Genomic DNA, 22573 nt, shown 5'->3' with positions numbered 1-22573 from the left:
GAGATCAGCTGACTGTTATGTGACTGTCACGTGATCAGCTCAGAGGAGGCGGAGTCTCTTCACATTGCGGCTGTTGTGTTAGTCGCCGCAGGTTCGCTGAAGCGGAGACGATGCGGTAAGTTTCGCTGCGGCCTTTGGTTTTAGCAAATTGATCTCTGTAATTGATCGCTAGACTTAAAACCCCTTTGTTAGATCTGTGGCCTGAGCGGTTTGTTGAGTCTCAGTCCTGCTCACAGACTGAACGACCTGCAGCCTGTCCTGCAGCCTGTCCTGCAGCCGGACACTGCCAATGTGAAAGTAGGACTCGGCAAGAAATCTCTCTGAAAGTGAAATCTTCCTTTACAGGGTGATCTTCTTGCTTTGCGTGTGTCTCGTCCATGGAGAGCATCTAGAGCTCGATCAAGTTGTGTCGTAAGATTTCTTTTTTAATTCCTCTGCATTCATTTTTCATTACACTTTGAGGACCAGATGAGACCTGTAACCTGTAACGATGCAAATCCCTGATCCTTCCCTGGTTATATTTATAGTGTTATATTACATAGTTATATTAATATATTATTTTTTGTGATATGCTGTTTATTATTATATATTTGTAACACATTGGTTTGTTTTGAGTGTCATTGGCTGTCCTTATGTGTGTCAGTGTGCCAGAAGGCTGGCTCCACGAGGGCCGGGTCAGTCCCCTGGAGGAGGTGGAGCTCACATTTGCACTCAAGCAGCAGAATGTGGACAAGCTTCAGGAGCTGCTGGCGCTAGTATCAGACCCAGATTCACAGCACTATGGTACCGAATCAGTGACTTGTCTAGTCTATACTGTCAGTGAGAAAAGTCTCTCTGTCATGCTCACTTTCTTGTCTCATCCCGCTTAGGGAAGTTCCTAACCTTGGAGGAAGTAGCTTCCCTGGTGCGGCCGTCTCAGCTGACCGAGAAAGTGGTGCAAACTTGGCTGCAGAGTCATGGGGTCACACGCTGTCACACAGTCCTCACTCGAGACTTCCTCCAGTGTTCGATGACTGTACAGTAAGCTCTCTATATTGAATGTTGCTGACACTTTAGTAATAAGTCAAAAGCACATACTCAAACTCTCAGTATTTAGTCAGAAACGACATATTACAGAATAACTTTACAGGAGAAGGAAAAGAAGCATTCTTAACTTTGAATGGAAGTTATTGGAACAAGTGTTCCAATATATGGGACCATTTGTATTGATCCACTTATCATGAAATGCAACATAATGTGTGTGTGTCTGGGGCAGCTTGTTCATTTAAGCCTGGGGTGGCAAACTATAATCCTAGAGGGCCAGTGTCCAGCACAGTTAGGTGATTTTCCAGCTCTAAACACACCTGATAAATCTGGAAATTATGTGAGTGGAATCATGGGTCATCAAACTGTGCCCCCGACCTTGGGAAAGGAGTTCAACACTCCTGGTTTATGTAAACACTGATTAATAACATTTATTGTCCCTAATTCTGGCTATTGCAGCTAATTTATGCCACATCCTATAACATACACCAGAGTTTTGCCACATGTTATCATTAATTTGTAATAATTTAACTTGATTTTCTTCTCTCTCTAAAAGATGCTAAGCTTTTAGTACTGTTAATCTGATCGTTTTGGTGGTCTATGTCATGTCTGGTTGTTTGGAGTCCCATTTCTTCTAAAACAAACTTTTTGTTTCCTTTCCACATATTCTTCTTTGACTTCTGCAGATGGATTACCTTATATCTGATCTATCTTGTATTTTCTTGAAAATGATAAATTAAGGCTGGTCTTTTTTGCGCCACACTATATATCACTGCTGTTCCAACACCAGAGAAATTGTTTAAATTCATTGTAAATATTAAATCTGTGTTCCAATTATTGTTGTTTGGTCTGTTAAGTAAGGAATGTGATCTGTGTCTCAGGGTGGCAGAGACGTTGCTTTCTGGTGCTGAATTTCACCGTTACAGAAGGGATGGTCAGACCATCGTGAGATCATCATCTCAGTATTCCGTTCATGATGACGTGTCGCAACACCTGGATTTTGGTGGGTGAATATTGTTTGGATCAGCTACTGACTTCAGATATGAGTGGATGTCTGAGCTGAGGATTGTTTTAATGGTCATTCCATGAAAACATGTATAGCTTAATAAACAAAAGTTGGCTGTGTGTTGGGTCATTAACAAGTGCCTAAGTAACGTAGAGCTCAGTTTGACTTGCTTACCTTGACGTTTGCTAAATAATTCAAAGTTTGTTTTTTTTGTTTGTTGTGTTTTTTTTTGTTTAGTGGGTGGTGTGCTCCGTTTTCCACCTAGAGGAAAGGAAATCAGTAAGGGCTGGACAGGAGCTAGACACTTAAAGAGTTTTCACTTGGGTGTAACCCCGGCAACCCTCAGGGCTCGATACAACCTGACCGCAGCAGATGTTGGCACAGCTGCTAACAACAGCCAGGCAGTGGCACAGGTATTAAATTGTGCATCAAATCAGTGCTTTATCGCTCAGTGTAGTGTATCCAATAGGGATGCACCAGTCATGAACTTGTATGGACAATTCATTTCTTTACAGCAAAATTGGCTTTTTAAATTAATATTTTATTTTATTAGAATAATTTGTGTTTTTTCCTGAACCTTGCACTGTGTGGGCTAGCCTATAAAGTATTACTAATATATAATATTTGCTCCTAAATAAGTAAATAATAAGTCATGTGTATTGAAAAGGAATGACTATATGAATAATAGTAATTAATAATATGAAGTCATGCATTGTGTGTGTGCTCTTACCTGACTCGAGTTATTTAGTTTATAAAATTACAATGCAATAAACTGACCAAATATGTGTTTGGATAAAAAAAAAAACTAGCTCCAGATGTGCAGATGATTTTAACAGAGGAAAAATATTTTTGAAACATGTTTGAAACATTTTTCTACCGGACATGATGTCAGTAAAGGTGTGAAATATTTGGCCTCACAGTGTTTTGATTAGATTATGATTCTCTGGGAATTTTTTCAATATATTATTAAATCGGATTTCTTGAACAGATCAGATTAATTCACTTATTTTGGTTTGTTCGAGTTATTTTTAAATAACTGATTATTGAGCCAGCCAAAAATGAACTAAACTAATAAAAAATACACCATACATTTACACTTGAAAATAACCAGAGATGTATTACTGGCCATTTTACTTTGGCCAGAAAGAATGCACACTTTAGTATTATTAGATTTAATTCGGAAAAAATGAAAAAATCAATCAATGAGTTTGATTCACCACCTTCAAAATATTGCTGTGCACTGATGCATGTTTGTACCCTTTTATGACTGTTAAAGTGTATGCTGTGTTAAGATTGTTCATTCAGCTTAAGATCACATAGAACTTGTGTGCTAAACCCTGCTGTAAACATTCCCCTATAAACGTGACAGTTTTTGGAGCAGTTCTACCACCCAGCAGACCTGGCGGAGTTCATGAGTTTATTTGCAAGAGAGTTCAAGCATCTGACTGAAGTAGAGCGAGTGGTGGGGACTCAAGGAGGAGGGAAAGCTGGACTGGAAGCCAGTTTGGATGTGGAGTATATCATGAGTACCGGAGCCAACATCTCCACCTGGGTCTTTACCAACCCAGGTAGGAAGCCCTTTTAAAGTAGCTTTGTGCATTAGAGGGTAGCTCACCTAATTTATTTTTCAAATTGAACTTTTTCCTAATGTGCTTTTCAAATCTATCTCAAGTGGATTATTTCATAGCAGGCTCAATTCTTAGTAGGTCAGTCCCAAGAAAAGATCAGCTGCCTCTTCCTTGCAACTTACTCCTGACCAGGAGGCCTGATACTATTTCTTGTATGAGCAGGAACTACAGACATCATTAGAACTTCCAAGTAGTTTAATTTGACAGGGTAATGTTTTATTTTATTTTGTTTCTTTTCATTTCAATTTCTTGGTTTCCCAGACCAAGATTAAGCCTAAGCCTAGACTAATTGCATTTTTAATTGTGAAACACTATTAGCTGTGCAGGCTAGTCAAAGGCTAGGCTTAATTTGTGTCCACAAAATCAGCCCATTGTATTATTATATTATACTATATTACATTATATTATTGATGTTGTGGTGCTCCTGTTTTAAGCATGGTGGCCAGTGATGTAAAGCAAAGAGATCTCCTCCTATTAAACAGTGCAAAGTTTTAGTTTGAGTTAACAGGCTCTAACTAAGAGATCCTGCTTTGCATAATACCCCCAATCTACTATGGCAAAAAAGAAAAATTTAAATCATAAGCTTCTTCCAGGTCGTCACGAGTCACAGGAGCCGTTCCTACAGTGGATGCTGCTGCTCAGCAACATGTCAGCCGTGCCCTGGGTGCACACCATCAGCTATGGAGATGATGAGGACAGCCTGTCCACCTGCTACATGAATCGCATCAACAACGAGTTCATGAAGGCTGGTGTCCGAGGCATCTCCATGCTTTTTGCGTCCGGTAATACATTAAGCACTTTTCTTGGCTTTTAATTGGCTGTGGCATTTTCAGTGTTCTTGAAAATTCATTGAAAATTGACAGAGTATTCCCATGAGTACTGTATGTGGTCCATTAGGGAAAAACACATTTTGTTAAGACTTGTTCTCATGTTGGATGCCACTCTCCATGTGTATTCTAATGCAGGGGACAGTGGGGCTGGCTGTAGGCACTTGCCCAAAGAACAAAATGTGTTCAGGCCAAGCTTTCCTGCTTCCAGGTACGTATTACTGATAAGTTTCTTTGTTTTTTTTTTGTCAACATGCCTTAGGTAACTCAAAGAGGGCTTGGCAGTTAAATCAGTTGCTCTGAGTACAGTTATGCATGATTGCGCAAAAAAAAGGTTTTTATAGCACTGAGGAAAAGCTTTACCTATAATGCTTGTAGAGCAGATTTCATTCGCATGCATAAGTGACATTGATTCTTTTAGGGAACTGAAATAGGGAAGTGTTACCGAAAGCAATGCACATTTTTGTAGTAGTACAGCAATATTACACATTTTTATAACTGTTCTAATAGGGCTTCAGGTTTAATGCATTTGTTTGAAGAACAGTGAGTCATTCTTCAGTATAATTTAAAATGCAGCTCATCTTCTCTAACTCCATGTTTACAGTCCATACGTGACCACAGTGGGTGGGACTTCCTTCAAGAACCCCTTCAAAGTCACCTATGAGGTTACAGACTACATCAGTGGTGGTGGCTTCAGTAATGTATTTGCAATGCCAGATTATCAGGTAAATCTCCTCACAAATGCCCTCAATCAAAGACCAAAATGAGGTTATTAGGTTAAAGTTACAGCGATATTATGACAAACAATGGAGAAAAAACAGTGGGGATTACTGCAGGGAAAAGTACTTTTACTGAAGTTCTCTTTTACTGAGTAGTAAATACCTGTGGTAGATAAATACATGTCAGTACATGAAGAAAGGTAATGACCAGATGTCATTTATTTGTGTCTGCCCAAGATTTCATATCTGTTTATTCTTGGAGACAGTTTTTTGTCTTATTTTAGTTCACATTCTGAGATTTGAATATTTATACAGTATAGGTACAGTTGCAAATAGGGATGTACCAGAGTTCAGTGCCTGGAGATTGGAGCTGATCCTGTCATGTATTAACCTATTGGATATCAGCTGTATTAAACCCAATTTGGTTCCAGTCCCTTGCTTCTTTTATGCACTCTATTTACTCCACCTTTTGTAGTGACGTTTTTAACTGACATTATTCACAACCTGCAGCAGTGAGGGATGTTTTCAGAAGTTAATGATAAGAGGTGTAAATTTCTCCATTGTGAAACTATTAGAAGAAGGAAAATGAAAACTGTCTGCACTGCCATTGTTTAGAGCCACCTTTCATCAAAGTATGGAACACATGAAAAATGAGGGTGCAGTTATTATACATGGAGTCTTTTCTTCTGCTTGCTGTGAGAGACCTTCCACCAGAAACACATACAGAATACACTTCTGCTGCATTTTTCACTTGTGACAGATTAAAAAGGAAAGTATCTCAAGAAATATTCTGCTTTACTGGTGCCGGTGCCATTTCTGGTTTTAAACCGGAATAGTCAGCATCAAAACTAAAAGAATGATGCTATGGTACAACTATTTTGGTAGGACAGACACCCCCAAAACTTTTCAAATATACAGACACACCATATTTTAAACATTATGAAATAGTCATTCAATTTCCAGAAACAACAGTATACTCGGATTAGATTGGGGGGGCAATAAAACTGGATCAAACCTCAAAAATCAATACAGACTACTTACAGCGAATATGCTGTATTATCAGGTGAGACAAAACATACACACAGTAAATAATGGCAACACGCATGAAACAAACGGTTTTGTATTTGTTGTCTGAAGGTTAGTGCTGTGAAGGCGTTTTTGAAAGGCAAGCAGTCGCTTCCTCCAGAGTCCTACTACAATGCCAGCGGAAGAGCCTACCCTGACATGGCAGCACTGTCGGACAATTACTGGGTGGTCACCAACCTGGTGCCCATCCCATGGGTGTCTGGAACCTCAGTACGTGAAAATGCATAGGAAAAAGTTGTCTGTGTGAGAGCGATGATTTGGAAAGTGCAGTGTTCTCTTATATTTTTGTAGTTTTTGTTCATTTTAATGATGAACTACACCTGCCTGAAGAGGAAAGGTAATAATTGAAGCCTCTGTTTGCTCCAGGCTTCCACTCCAGTGGTGGGGGGAATTCTCTCGCTCATCAATGACCAGCGGTTCGTGAAAGGTCTTCCTTCCCTTGGCTTCCTCAATCCTCGACTGTATAAACTCCAAGGCACTGGGCTTTTTGATGTAAGAGACTCAATCCGCATGTATGGTAGAAAATATTTCTGGCTCTAGGCGCAAGAGGTGTCGGAGTTCAAGCTTTAACGATGTGTTAACTTGATACATCATTGATGGCACTGATATTTCTTTTTATATTTTTATGCCTTTAACACATTTTCAAAGTTTGACCCTTCAAACCTTCCATAGTTCCAGCCTGAAGCCCAGCTGTTGCTATGACCAGGATTCTTGTGGAACATTTAAGTAAAAAACTCAAATTTAATCATAATAATGTCTTAAAATGGACATCTAAAAATGTCTTATTTTTACTATCAGAAGTATTTCATTTAGGGATATCTAGACACAATTTATTTGGCTAAAATAACCCTGATCCAGTTTTTATCCTTTGTTGGATTTCTCAGCATTACTTTACTGAAGGCTGTGCTGATTTATAGGATCCTTCAAATGTGGCTGAAAAGTGCAGACATTAGTCTTGTGAAATCAAAGGGCTTCATTGTTTTATCAGTGACTTTGTCACTCTCATTCCTTTTAAGTGTTTTGTTCAGTTTCTGCCTCTTTGTTTAAAAAAAGTGAGGAAAATATAGTTTTCTGCAATATGGGCCCTTTAAAAACAAGACAGTTCACAGTAATGGTTATTCGCAGTAATTTGTATGGCAGTAAAATGTCAGCTAAAATTTGGTCATGACAAGCTTACTGAGAAGTTCATGTCCTCTGATTGACATTGTTTAAGCTTCTCCAAACAGCTCTGGTAGACTTTTTAAGACCAGCTTGGTTGTATTTAAAACAGCAGGGTGCATTTTAACCGCCTTTTTGTTTGTATGTTTTCTTCTTAGGTAACAGAGGGGTGCCACCTGAGTTGTCTGGATGACAAGGTTGAGGGTCAGGGGTTCTGTGCTGCTCCGGCATGGGATCCAGTGACTGGATGGGGAACACCCAATTACCCTGATTTACTCACTGCTCTGGGAAAGGACTAAAGGGTAGTCTAGTTAGAACACAACCTAGAATTTCTTACCACCGATGTGCTTTTACCTTGAAAATTTCAGACTACAGTCACATTTGAGTACAAAGATGCTTTAAGCTTTACAGCTAGACAATATGGGAAATTAGTTTTAATTGGGTTTCATATTATTGACTACATTTTATTGCCATTTTATTAGTTATTAAATGCACCTTAAAAGGTGAAATCTTGATTGGTGGAAAAACCCATGCATACTTTATGCCCATCTTGTAGATTTTTAAAGGTCTGTTTTTAAGTTACAGTTGGTAATAAAAAGCCAAGACTTATACATTATAAGCACTAGTGTTTATAGATCTGCTTTGAGGACATTTGGTACACATGTGGTTTTGTACCAGCTGCTTTACGGATGGTTGAGCTTAAGAATCAACTTCATATTGTTTCTCTTTTACATAAATATAACAATGGACATGGGTTTGGATGTTATTAAATCTCAGGCTGTTTGATTAATGTCATGACTTCAGTTAACAAGAATATTGCACTAAACCAGTAATGCACTGAAATATCATATTCTGATCTTGATTTCATACCACAGCATATACCTAGTTAAAATAACCTGATGTTTCATTATATGTATGCCTTTAGTCAACATGCTGTTAAAAAAATGCACCAAAAAAGGAATTGAAATGCCTGCACAAGAATGCAGTGCTGCCTAATTACTGTGCAATGACTTTTTTTTAAATAAATAAAGTATTTGGATCACTTCTCCACAGAGATGGTAAAACTGAAACCGGTCATTTGTATACCTGGAGAACTACAAGCTAAATGCATTCATGTTAATTGAAAATCAAGGCCATTGTGTCCTTTTTTGCTTGTGGTTTATGCCTGAAAAGGATCAGAATCATGATCTGTTGTTCGTGATCTTGTGTTATTTGACTGTTCTTATGTAGGGAAAAGGCTGCTTTGAAGACGTTTACATGCAGATACAAGTGAATTGGGTCATTTTATCTTTTCATTTTGAAAGTTAGATTATGGAATGTGCAACTCTCCAGTTATTGGCCTAGAGCAGGGAAGCCCAACCTTGGTCTGGGAGAACCCCCTGTCCCGCACATGTTAGTGCTTTACCTGCTCTAACCCACACTTCAGGTCAGTAAGGGGATATTAATGAGCTGGTTTATTGGGAGCAGGGAAAATATTACAATGTGCAGTTGGGTTCTTCAGGACCAGAGTTGGGAAACACTGTCCTAGAGTACTACGCTCTATTAAGTCCATTATTTCTTTCCTCAAAATGAATCCACATGAACATTGAATTACCTTAAGTTGCCCCAGGTGTGCTAATAAAGCATTTTCAGTACGAGTAGTGTAGAATAAGTGATATCCTACAAAAAAAAGTTTATTTTGACTTTTCTCAGGGGATGGAAATGAATATGTAATCTTGCAAAGTTTTAAAAAAATAAAATGTATTTCTGAATACCTTTATCTAACTTTGCATTTTTATGTTATGGCCAACTTTACAAGTCATGGTCATATTCATATTCAAGTAAATCCATGATGGACTTTGTCATCTTCTGCTGTGACGAGTTTCCCTAATTTAGAGTAGTTAAGCATTTTTCTTAAAAGCACTGTTGTTTCTGATTGTGGAAACTGGCAAGACAGTCTTGAAAGTTTTGATTCTTTTGTTCAAGTCAGTGTGTTCTGCATTTTGCCTGGTCCAATCAGGATGAGATGCACCTCTGCTGCTCAGTAATGCTGATTATGTATTGTGTAAACCGGATGATCTGGTAGTCTAAACTTATTTTTTTATATATCAAAGTCCATATAGAGCAAACTAGTGAAGGGGCTATATAATGTGTGTAATTGTCTCGCTGTTGTCAGATCAAAATGTCATATCTCCAAAGTGAGAACCTCAGAGAATTTAATGTAACATACTTTACTTTTCTCTGGGTCAGTTCTGCATTTTCTTCTGAAATTGACACAATGTATAGGACCATGGGTACTTTCAAATTATGTCAAAAACTGAAGAACAAAAATGAAGATAAAAGGTTTTGTTCCAACAGCAGCGATATGTATATACGTGTGTGTGCGTGTGTGTGTATATATATATATATATATATATACATATATATAGTGTGTGTGTGTACCTTTTTTATTTACATATACATACACACTTTTGGTGAGTCACTCATTAACTATCATCTTGATGGGTGTCAATTTAATAACCATGATCAATGGTAATGTTTGTGAATGCAATTTCAAATTATGCACTGTCAGTGTACAGGGAGGATTGTGTTATCTACAACTCTTGAATCAAGCTTATACTTATAAAACTACAAGTTTTACATTAATATGTATGATCACTTATCGGTGCAAACGAGTACCTATATTATATACACATTTATAAAAAGTTTGATATTAACACAGCAGATTCATACTTTTCCATACAAGATCTTCAGAGAAAGGGGGTAATACTAAGTTGTATGATGGTGTGTAACAAAAGGTAGGGGAAAAAACAAAAAATATATAGCTTTGTGCACACTGTGGTGCAACTCGAAATTGGATAAAATTGGTTTAATAGGTTAAACACAAATCTAACATCTCTATTATCTACATGATTTCAAAATATTTGTACAGAACAGTTATACAAAATGAGATACCTGTGGAGGATACCTCTCACAACTGGAAAAGATGCAATAGTATCTCCTTCTCCTTGAAGAAGAGCATTCACATATCAAATTTCAGGGAAAAACATTTCAAGACAAAGGTAATGTCTAAAAAGTGTACAATATGCACACTTAGTAGACAACTAAAAAAGCAATTATTTCTTTTTGTGGACATATAACAGATACACAGATGAAAAATTAGATTCTTTGGGCTCTGGAGAATTAACATCTTGTCTGTGGATGAAGGTCCAGAAATGCACATCCTCAAAAGAAGACATTTTCTGGAAGCAACACATTTAAGTCCAGTTTGTACCAAGTGTCATAAGGGCTAGTTGGGCGTCAGTTCATCATTCAAATACTTACTTTGATAAAACATCAGTAGATACTCTCTCTTACAAAAAAAATCCTCTACAAACAACACACAAAGGGTGTTTTAAAGCATTGGGTGGTGCAGTCCAGGGTCCTTTTTTGAAATGTTCCTCCATCTAGTCCACTCACTGGTTGTTTTTAGCCTTAGCGTGTGTCAAAATGTGAGACTTCAGGTTGGTTGACTGAGCAAATTTCTTATTACAGCCGTCAAACGGACAAACATAGGGTCTATCTCCAGTGTGAATACGCACATGTGTGCGCAAGTTGAAGTCCAGTGAGAAGCGCTTGCCGCATCCCTCAAATGTACACTAAAGAAAAGAAAGAGGAGGAAATGCAGAAGTTAGAACAGAAGTACTGGAGTTTACAGTCTCCTAAAACAATACTTCTCAATACCAGTTCTAGGGAATCCACACAATCCACTTTAGCACTTCCTGCATTTCAACACACCAACCAATAGGCTGTGACAAATCATGATCACGTGTATGGTGTAGGTGGCCTGACTACAGGAACAGAGAACCACTGTTCTAAGTTACATTTACTTACTTGTTAAGAACAAAACAAAACATAAATGACACTGAAAAAAACCAAAACACCCACCTGGAAAGGCTTTTCACCAGTATGAACCAACTGGTGTCTTTTAAGCTTGGAGCTTTCAACAAACGCCTTCCCGCACTCTGCACAAACATGAACACGTGGTCCATGGGTGTGCAAGTGCTTCCTCATCGCAGAGTTGTCTCGGAACATTTTTGTACAACCCTGAAAGATGAAATGCAATTCTTTAAAGGAAGTCTGAATTAAATAGCTTGACACCAAATGCAGTTTCTCCACTAAAAGGTTTACTACACCAATATTTTACTTCTCAATTTCACATTTGCTATGAAATCACGTCAGATCTGCTCAACACTGCAATTTTGTTCTCAGACAAAAACTACACACCAATAAACTAATCAATAGACAGACAACAAAAAAGGAAATTAACTAAAATAATATAAAGGACTCAAACAGAGGAATAACCCGACATCTGCTTCCACACAAAAAAAAAATCTGTGATCAACTTGGCTAATAAAAAATGCTCTTAAATGTACTTTTCATGATTAATTATATACTCACTTTGTGTGGGCATGCTATTGTCCTTGGAGAGTCATCTTCCTTCATTTTTCGTGGTTTCATCCTGTTACAGTAACACACAATGTTAGAAACATTACACTACACACTTTTACCATAAGTCAATACACTGGACTAATGTTGCTTACACTGAATAACACAGACTAAAAATGTAACAGCACATTACCGAGCAAACTCTGCCAGCTGTTTGGGGTCTGACAGGTCAATGCCAGGGATTCCACCAGGTGGAAGCTTCTTGCCTGTCATGTACTCCGAGTAGTCTGGAGGGGAGTTTTCCCCAATGATCTGCTCCTCCACCACAGTCTCATGATCAATGTCCTTTTTATCATCTATAACAAGGCCAAGAGGCAGTGTCAGAGAAGACAAACAGGACAACAAGCAATCGGTAGCATGCTGCAGACTGATATATCGACTGTCTAGCCTGGGTCCAAAGTCTGAACAAATTCAAAGATCAAGTGACGAGCCCTCTTTTATTAGTAGTTACATCCACTGTCAGAAAACAGGCCAATGTAACGCACGTTGTCCCTTGCAATGCTAACTTCAGTACTTGTGAATTAAACTGGTTTAAATTATCATGATGCAGTACTAACTGCAATTAACTTCAGCCTTAGCAAATCTTCTCTTCGATGTGTGTTACTCGAAGGCAACGTCAACGCAGTCGCGACAGAACGGGAGACGTTCCGTTTAAATACGCTGCAGTAAATAGCGGCTCCGCTTGAGCGAGTAAACAAGGCCGACGTGCAACCCAGTCCACAACCCAGGTGACAAAATCTCCAAGAATAAGAAACAACAAACATCGAATACACGAACAAATGTAGAATGTGTTCGCAATGACCAAAATTAGCTAATGGACACCAGCTAATGCAAATTATCGCTGTCAAGTATCCCTGACGACAACGTCCCATCTGGCTCCATTAGCAATCTAGGCTAACTGGCTAAGAGCGATCGCAGCTATAACGGGTCGAAGAGACGAAGCTCATGTCGGTAAATCGATGAACAAACACAAACAAGCAAACAAAACTCAGGAGAGAAGCCGAAGAGAGTTAAAAATAAGGAGTCCGGTTTAACGTCGTGCCCTCGCCCACAGAGGCTCCCCTCTCTCCTTCTCTCGGTCTGCCCGTCTCCGTGCGGCGGTCCCTCCCCTTCCTCCCCGAGCGGACTGCGCCACCGCGGCCTGTTCGCGCTGCAGCCCGCAGCTTCAGCCCAACCCGCCGCCATCTTTCCCCGGCTACACAAACGCCATTTTTCGGGCGGCCATAATGGTCCAGAGGAACATGGCGGCGCCCATCAACACTTAAAACATGGCTTCCCATCAAAACAAAAAACATTTTCCACCGATAAGATGTGCAAAAGTGTTTTACCTGGCGCAACGAACGACCGCTCTAACAGGCCCGCCTGCGCCTTGTGCAGTGCAGCACAGGGCCTCAACCGAGGCCCTTCTTTTCAACCGAGAACAATGCCAACTAACGTGAGCTACAACCAAGAGCAGAGGAACTTCGGACATTTAAAACTCACCCGAAGCCCACATAGTAACCGAAAACTCCCCTTCCAGCGTTTTTATTTGCACTTGCTTCTGCTCCCATTTCCGCCCGCTGGTGTCCGCGGCGCCCAGAAAGCTCTTTTTGACCACTTTCTTCCCGCTCCCGCCTCCTTTCTTCAGGCGACCCGTGTTCTTCCCACCGCCGGCCACGGTCACCAGCGTCTGCTCGATGTACTCCTCCTCCGCGGCCGGGACCGGGACGGGGATGAGGATCTGGTCCTCGAAACCGTCGTTGGCGTGAAGCTCCGAGTCGTCGCAGCCCACCACCTCCTCTCGGGTCTGCACTAGAATTACCTCCTGGTGGTGGAGATGGTTCGGGTCGTCTGTGACCAGCGGCTGCAGAGCGATCATGGGCTGGTGCTCGTCGTCGTCTCCACCGACCACCGTCGTCTCGATGGTCTCCACTTCGATTTCGTGCAGTTCGACGATCTCGGCCGGCATTTCCGAGCCGTCGGTTTCTATGTACAGTGTTTCGCCAGACGCCATACTGGATTGTTTTCGTGCAAAACTGTTCCAACTCCGGCTTGAAGAGTCGATGAAGCCACTTCCAGTCTCCGGCGCCTCCCCCTCCGCTAAACAACACAGGCAGCGCTGCTGCTGCTGCTTACTAGTAATCTCGCGAGACTTCAACATCGACCCACTTTAGCTTTGGTTTCTCCCAGCGATTAGCAAGAGTTCATATAATCCCCCGAATATAATCAGTGCGGAGCTCCTATTTATTTATTTATTTTGCATAAGGCGTGGCCACGAATTCATATTTTGATGTGATAAGCTAGGTTTCTCTTACCTCGTGGTCTCAATATATTGATTTATGGCCTTGCCCTATTAAAAAACAACCACCATGTCTGTACCTTACACTATTACTAGTACTATTTACTTTTATTGTAACGTCAAACAAGTTTACTAGTCCTAAATAGCATCGTTTTTAAATGTAATACATTTAATAAAATGGAATGTGTCATGCTTTGGTTTTATTTGTATTTCGTATCAATCCTAGATTCTGAGAATTAAAGCAGAGGGGGCTCAGCTGCTGTAGGCCAACACGGCCTTTATACGCACAGATATATTGACATGTCTTTAATGGAGTCAACACTCTCAGCAATACAAGAAATAGTGTAAATCTATTGCTTTGCTAAGGCTTTTCATTTGATTAAAACTTCAATAATAACCAGCTGAGCTCTCCAGGCCTGATGTGTCATAACAGCTGAATTCGCTCTAGTTCGGGACGTTTAGACCGGAGAGCTGAAGCGCTGCAAATTCATATTTTCTTGGTTTGTGTGAAAACAGCGCCATCCTGTGGTCGTCACACAAAACAGTAGGCGCTCTTTTAATCAAAGTCCGAGAAGAAAAGCGTCAGAGAATAACTGTAGTGATGCTGTGGCCGTATTTCTGAGTCGCAGGACGAAGCAGGCGACTCCCATATGGCTCAGACTTCCATACCGATCAGATTCAGGCTTTGCCTCGCAAAGTAATCGGCCCTCCCTTCCTCTTCTAAGGCGTCTCTCCACTTTAAACGTTTCACTGATCGCTCTCACGCCTGAGTATAAGTAGCCTCGCCTTTGCGGCCCACAAACCTATCAACGGTTTCTTCTGGCTTTGTTCAGGCACACCTTTTTCTGCACCTTATCTCTGAGGGCGTGCCCGAAACGACTCGAGACTGAGAGGCTCACCTGAGATCATTACGCCACTGCTGGAAGTGGAAAATGGGGAAGGCAGGTGGACGAGGGGACTTTGAATGGATGTACAACGAACAACCGCACACATGGAGAAGGAAGGAAATATTAGGTGAGTAAATCTTCCCAAGAGACCCCACAGACCAGAAATAAATATGCTTAAGTTGGAATAAAATATCCTGGCAGGGGATTCGGATCCTTCACACAGTGGAATTTGAATGAACGTGTGGTTTTAGGCTGGTTAATTTGGTCTCGTCTTCGAGGTATCATTGAATGTGAAAGTCTGGAGGCTCGGCTGTTTTTGCTGTAGGTTAGTTTCACTGAAGTGCTGCATCAAATCAGTACCGCGTCTCTGTCACACCGGAGCTCCGAACTTTACAGAACTGGACTGATTTCACTGAAATGTTACCTTCAGAACGACAAAAACCTCAAATCGACAGGCTCTGGTAGTGTATTTACTGACTAGAGCCTCAGGTCTACACGTTGTTTCCTGACGTGGCCGTTCAGGCGCAGAAAGTTTAGTCTAAGTTCAGAGATCCTCACGGCGCGCGTGCCGCGGGGACTGCGCTGCTACAGTGGCTAAGGCTGCAGCCTCAGCCTCAGCTAGCACTTTCTAGCCAGCCTATATTCGGTAAAACGGCAATGTTACAGTTGATGTTGGTCAGACGGGGTGCGGTTTAAGCCATAGAGTACATTAATTTTCGAACATAAAATGAACAGGTTAATAACAGTTTAGTGATTTTTTTTTTTTTTTTTTTTGTGGAGCTGTATTTACATGTCAGGCGACTATTTCACAAACGTGCCTTATGTTAATACGTAGGTGTCCATTTCTAGTTTATTATAACATTCAACATTTATAAAAGTATCATATTAGGAAAATAAAGTGTCCGAATCTAAATCTCTAGCCACAAGCTAATTAGTTAGCTCCAAGCTAGCACACTAACTACAAGCTAACGACATCCCTACGAAGTACCCGTATGGAAAATAAATATACATAAAACGTATCATGAAAGCATTTAAAAAGATGTGTTCAAATAAAATATATTTGAAGTGTGCCTTACATATACAAAATATATGCCTATGTGTTTATTTGCTTATTTATTTATTTTTAGCAGATGGGTGCTTTGCATATTTGAGCTAAATCCAAAACTGTTAGGAACTGTAATATCCACTATTTCCCCTCCTGGCTTTGCCCCGTCTCATTTAAACATGTAGATGTAATATAAATGAACAGCATTTTTTTTTCCAGTCTGGCCATTTTGTGTGAACTGATTCCAGGCAAACTGCACTTTGACATGTGGAACAATCGCTGAGTTGCCCAGGTGCACCTGACAGACTTAATGGGTTTTGCCTGGAAACAGAACTGTGACGGTAAACAGTCAGGGCCACAACACTTGGTGCTAATGTGTGAGGGTCAGTAGAACAGAACGGCCTTTAGAGCTGTTGAAGAAGCACTGTTTAAGTGTGTCTGTGCCTTTTTTTTCATGAAATATGGGCTCAATTTTGAAGAAACATTCCCTTACGTCAGAAAACCTCACCAGAACTGCATTCATCTGTGATGTACTATATCATGTAAAGCTTAGTTTTCAAAACTGACACATGAAACTTTTGAGGCTCTTCAAATATTTATAACATCTTCTTTTATAATCCCTTAAGCTTTGCAGGAGAACGAAGTCAATAGTGCCCGTGTTTATAAATGACACTGAGGGTGTGGAAGCTGTTTCCACCACAACCAATTTACACCCAGGATGACAGTAATTCACCTTGCTGCATGAAGGTCATTAATCTGCCTTTCTCCCCGAGAACTTGTATTCGGCTCAGTAAAACCTTTAGAGTTCAACAAGGTACACTTTGATAGTATCATTAAGGGAAGAAGCCGTGGGAGGTACCTTCTGCAGAGAAGTTTATCATGAGATACTCATGTTATACATCAGGGGCTGACACTGAAAAGGGATGGCTTAACATGTGACTGAAAAAGTGGTGTTAATCATTAACTTGCTCAATGAAAATGTGTGACTGGTTGAATGATCAGCAGTAAGTGTCTGAGTTTCTAGGATCTGTTTCTTTCTTGCCGTGTGAATTCTTAGCTGCGTGCTATCAGGGTGGACATCATGACCATTGTATTTGCAAGAGGCTGGTCAGCGATCCCTTCCATGAAAGTGTACGACATTTGATTATCAGTAGGTTCTTCACAGCTTAAATCGATGGAATCAATTTAGACTTTTAAAAACAGTGTTGCTTTGCATGCACTGGGTGTGGATGTGGTCAATGGAATGTCTGTGTTGCTATGATAGTTGTACGTGTAATCTCTCAAGAATCCACACTGCAGAATGGATGTGACCAATTAGACAAAGAATTGATGCTACTCATTAGCATTATTGGAATGATAATAAATATAAACAAATGCTGAATAGTCTATTATTTATTATAAAGACTACTGAGTCGCCCCTGACCATTACTCTTTTTATCAATTCTGTGTTACTAGCATCTTGAGTGAACTTTTCTTTTAGAAGGAGAAGTTGTCCACCATGTGACATGGACTTCCCCATGTGGAAGATCAGGGGAACATGAGCAAGGGTTAGTCAGGGCTTATTGCGGTAGCGAAAGTATATCGAAGTCTTTCCACTTTGCCGTTAGTTTGCATAATGACTGCATGCGAATTGGAAGGGCAGGGCAAATCAAGCCACATTTCCATGGTACCAGTTTTCTAAGTGATGTAATTTTTACATTAGACCCAAATCTGTCTGTAGGGAATCTACAGCGAGTGTCTTTTTGACAAGAACAGGCAAAGAAACAACAAGTGTGCTAATTAAAAAGAAAGGTGCACTATCAGGAGGCCCTCCTGTCTCATGGGAGGAGCATTAGACACTGCTTGACTTCCTGTGTACTCCATTTCAGGTGGATGTTTATCACCCATTACCATCTAGTCGCCAGGTAACTGGAATCTGTACAGATATAAATAGATATTTTTGTCTAATTTTGGACATGCTGCTGCTTTATCATTGTTTGCATCCAACATCTTATTGTTTATTCACATGAGCATAAATCAAACACACTGAAGGCCAATTTCTGAGACCTAGATTAGATTTAAGACAAGGCTAAAAGGCCTTTTCAGTGGAGAATCACCATCAGCATTTCAGTTTGATCTCATAGTAGGCCAAGTTGACCCTAAATCTTTCAGATATTAACATTTCTACAAAGTTAATCAAAGAGTTGTGCTTAGTATCATAAAATGCATATGGGTAAATTTTACCTTGGGCATGAAGGGGCATTCTGGTCTGCATATAGCATTTATGTTATGTAATGTTTTGTTGTGCAGCGCCAAATCCAACAGCCTCATCGGACTGATAGAATTAATCATTCATCTCACTACAATACCCAGCATGCATTATGCAAATACGTCTCTCAATCATTGGGAATCCTTAAGGCACTCAATAAATCCTGTCTGCTAGCCACTGATCTAGAATCTAATAAAAACATCTGTGGTGCTAATTAGCAATAGTGATATTGCACTAACCTCAATTACTTGGGTTTTTTTTTTTTTAAATAAATTATTAAGCCAGCGTAACAAACAGCCAGTCAAAAAGCACTTGTCTTAAAAACAATAATTCCACCTTCAAGATGAATCATCAGAAGGGGGGTTTCCTAGTGTACTACAACAGAAAATCTCATTTTAGAGACTTCTGCAGCACTGCTGTGTTAGGTGAGTAGGCTTGTCTACAGGACATGTAGGAATGGCTGTGCTTTTCATTTTAGCAGGAGTGTGTCTGGTGTATTATTTATATAAATACTTACTGTTTTCTCTTAACAGCAAAGTACCCGCAGATTAAGGCTTTGATGGGTCCCGACCCTCAGCTGAAGTGGGTTGTGTCAGGAATGGTACTAACCCAGATATTAGCGTGTTACCTGGTCCATGACCTGTCTTGGAAGTGGGTGGTCTTCTGGGCATATGCCTTTGGTGGCTGCATCAACCACTCCTTGACCTTAGCCATTCACGACATCTCTCACAATGTGGCCTTTGGGAACAAGCAGGCTCGCTGGAATCGCTGGTTTGCAATGTTTGCCAACCTTCCCATTGGCCTGCCTTACTCTGCCTCCTTCAAGAAGTACCACATCGACCATCATCGCTATCTGGGAGGAGACGGGCTGGATGTAGACATCCCTACGGACCTAGAGGGCTGGTTCTTCTGCACACCAATAAGGAAGGTACTCTGGCTCTTCCTCCAACCCTTCTTCTATGCGCTGCGGCCTCTGGTGGTGAACCCAAAACCCGTGACCAGACTGGAGATGATGAATGCAGGTATACAGTTTGCAATGGACATTCTCCTCTACTACCTCTGGGGACTCAAGCCCATAGTGTACCTCATCGCTGGGTCTATACTGTGTATGGGCCTGCATCCCATCTCTGGACACTTCATTGCTGAGCACTACATGTTCTTGAAGGGCCATGAGACCTACTCATACTACGGCCCTCTGAATTTAATCACCTTCAACGTGGGATACCACATGGAGCACCATGATTTCCCCAGCATTCCGGGTAGTAAATTACCTGAGGTGAGTGTTCATCTCCATGCACTTTCCCAATACTTTCCAGTGGTTTCCTCTTGGGGCCAGATGATCTCCCAGACAGTGTGGGTGAGAGGGTAATTCCAGAGCTTTTCAGGGGATTTAAGGTTGCTGTTCTTTATTAGTCTGACTAGTAAGTCAAAGGTGAAATAGGAAATTTTAGCTGTTGCTCACTTATACTTTAAGGCAGAATGTGCCTAGTGGGAAAGGACTGTTCAAGTGCATGGATTGAGTGTCCTGGAAAATGTATAATTTTTGAATGAAGATATCTCTGCTTTTAAAATGCACTGTTTATATGACGAGGATTTCCATAAACACTATAAAGCAAGACAAACATTCACTTGGTTCAACAAGCTCTGTAAGGCATAAACTTCAGTTCCATTGATTTTCTCCTGTAGACAATGTGTCTAGCCATCTGAAGCGTTTAAGGCACGTATTTGAACTATGATACCGTAACCATGTTATTATTTCTGTTAATATTTAAGCACTTATGAATAACCAAAGTCCGGATGTACCCCTAGAAAACTTCAGCCGGTTTTCTTTGCCAGTTTCATTTTTGTAAACTCTGATATCAGTGATCGTGATACAAGGAGACAACTGTTATTGGATTACATGACTTGACTGCAAATAGTTTCCTAAATGTGGTGTAACAGTACAAGTCTTTTCTCTCCTCATTGACAGGTGAAAAGAATTGCAGCAGAGTATTATGACTCACTACCGCAGCACACCTCCTGGATACGAGTGCTCTGGGACTTTGTTTTTGACGACAGCATCGGCCCCTATGCCAGAATCAAGCGAGAATACAAACTGGTCAAACAGGAATAAACCATACCCTAGCTCATTATTATCTTAGAGCCGCTATTTAAACAGAAAAGAAGATCTGGACAAGCCTGCTGAACTGGTAGCAACACATGTCTAAACTTTTCTGCCCAAAACCAGGAAAAACAAGTTAAGAACGCACAATAACTTACACTTTTGGTCAGTTTAACTGACAAACTAATTCATAGTCTAACAAACGTAGACTGTGAATATATTCTAAGTAGGGCTGAAGTGAATTCTGCATTGAAACTCTAAAATGCCTTTTCATTGATGTTGCCTTGCTGTTTTGATGTGTAAAATATTTTCCAAGATCTACTATTTTCTATTCTATTATCCAGCTGTTGTGATCTGTGACTGTTTTGAATAATAATATCACCAGATGTAGGTGAAAACAGGCGCCACACCTGGATACTTTAAGATGTGGTGGCAGAATTAAAAAATCATTTCATGGGTAATTAAAGCAGAAGTATGAGTAGTGTTGTGTTATTGACTTAGGAACCAAAAAAAGGCCAGTCCATAACGATGATGCGTTAAGGCAGAATTAATTTTGATACAAAGCTTTTAAAAGGGAATTCCATCTAGTCAGAGGAATTGAGGATGGTGGTAATAGGAGGCTGATGTCTGAACAGTCAAATGTCTAAGGCAGGCAGCACATATACTAAAATTGGAGGGGGCGGCGGCGGAGGTGGTGGTGGTGGTGGGGGATGGGGGGGTGAACGTTAAAGCTAAAGCCAACAGCCATACCAGTGTACAACTGCAAAGTATGCATACAATTACATTTGTGTATATATATCTCAAGCTTTAGGTGTCAGTTATAAAACAAATAATACCATATAGAGGTAGTATAGGCCCCATTTTGTTGGCTGTTACAAAGTTATTTTTCATTTCTATGTCACTGAAGTTCTTAGTCTGATCTGCATATTGCTGTAAATGTCTTGGACAAAAACTTGATAATAAATATGGTGATAATTAGGAAGGAGAAAGGACTATTAACAACTTGCAGCACAAGTCAACAAATCATAGTATAGTAAATCATTATAGGTAGGTTACACACTTTTTTCCCCCCAGCAACCATCCCACAACTCTCAAAAAATGTAAAAGTACAGAAAACATATCCCTCTGCCCCCCTGGAATTTGCAGTGTGCTCTAAAGGCTGCCTCACAGAACGTTATTAGGTGATATACACTCACTGGCCACTTTATCAATAAATTTCTTGTTGGCACAAATAGCTAATCAGCCAATCACGTGGCTGCAACTCAATACATTTAGGCATGTGGAGGTGGTCAAGACAACTTGCTGAAGTGCAAACCGAGCACCAGAATGGGGGAAGAAAGGTGATTTTTGAGCAACTTTGAACATGGCATGGTTGTTGGTGCCAGACGGGCTGGTCTGAGTATTTCAGAAACTGCTGATCTACTGGGATTTTCACACACAACCATCTCTAGGGTTTACAGAGAATGGGCTGAAAAAGAGCAAATATCCAGTGAGCAGCAGTTGTTTGGACGAAAATGCCTTGTTGATGTGAGAGGTCAGAGGAGAATGGGCACCAAATCTCAATCCAATAGAGCACCTTTGGGATGTGGTGGAATGGGAGATTTGCATCATAGATGTGCAGCTGACCGATTTGCAGCAACTGCGTGATGCTATCATGTCAATATGGACCAGAATCTCTGAGAAATGTTTCCAACACCTTGTTGAAAGTATGAAATGAAGAATTAAGGCAGTTCTGAAGGCAAAAGGGGGTCCAACCTTTTGCTAGCAAGGTGTACCTAATAAAGTGGCCGGTGAGTGTACATTGCCTGATTGTTTTACGATAGTTTTGTGATGTGGGTTTGGCCCATTGCAGGGCTACATGTAGGGATATTGTATGACAAAAGAATACCCAAATATATTTTATCGCTATCAAAATGCTCAGAAAACACCTCAACATAAAAAACTTTGTTGACATCATGAAAAGGCTGTTAACAAAACGGTGTAACAGGCAGTCTGGCCTATATTTTGTTTGTTTTGATGCAAAACAAATGTCTACCTATTGAAACTTAAGGGGCATGACCCACTAAGGAATTTGGTACTTGCTAAGTACATGTATTTACA

The 22573-nt window shown here is 40.4% G+C and overlaps 3 protein-coding genes across 3 annotated transcripts; 2 read left to right on the top strand and 1 right to left on the bottom strand.

The window, feature by feature from the left end:
* tpp1 (tripeptidyl peptidase I) lies at positions 1–9200 on the top strand. The gene is made up of 13 exons (XM_017694411.2): positions 1–115; positions 346–411; positions 644–783; positions 870–1020; positions 1905–2026; positions 2267–2442; positions 3399–3597; positions 4251–4439; positions 4623–4695; positions 5089–5209; positions 6341–6499; positions 6656–6781; positions 7606–9200. Exons 1-13 carry the CDS (start codon positions 111–113, stop codon positions 7744–7746), a joined length of 1668 nt encoding a protein of 555 aa, XP_017549900.1. The 5' UTR covers positions 1–110; the 3' UTR covers positions 7747–9200.
* A 1080-nt stretch (positions 9201–10280) lies between these two features.
* Positions 10281–14016, bottom strand: yy1a (YY1 transcription factor a). The gene is made up of 5 exons (XM_017694410.2): positions 13397–14016; positions 12048–12210; positions 11867–11927; positions 11354–11512; positions 10281–11064 (listed from the first exon to the last, which is right to left on the bottom strand). Exons 1-5 carry the CDS (start codon positions 13905–13907, stop codon positions 10882–10884), a joined length of 1077 nt encoding a protein of 358 aa, XP_017549899.2. The 5' UTR covers positions 13908–14016; the 3' UTR covers positions 10281–10881.
* Positions 14017–14691: 675 nt separating this feature from the next.
* On the top strand, positions 14692–20954 carry degs2 (delta(4)-desaturase, sphingolipid 2). The gene is made up of 4 exons (XM_017694409.2): positions 14692–14889; positions 15026–15206; positions 18906–19648; positions 20342–20954. Exons 2-4 carry the CDS (start codon positions 15125–15127, stop codon positions 20483–20485), a joined length of 969 nt encoding a protein of 322 aa, XP_017549898.1. The 5' UTR covers positions 14692–14889; positions 15026–15124; the 3' UTR covers positions 20486–20954.
* The last annotated feature ends 1619 nt before the right edge of the window (positions 20955–22573 follow it).

This window comes from Pygocentrus nattereri, chromosome 10 (assembly GCF_015220715.1).
Source record: "Pygocentrus nattereri isolate fPygNat1 chromosome 10, fPygNat1.pri, whole genome shotgun sequence".
Taxonomy (NCBI): Eukaryota; Metazoa; Chordata; class Actinopteri; order Characiformes; family Serrasalmidae; genus Pygocentrus; species Pygocentrus nattereri.
This window is presented reverse-complemented; position numbering and strand designations above follow the sequence as displayed.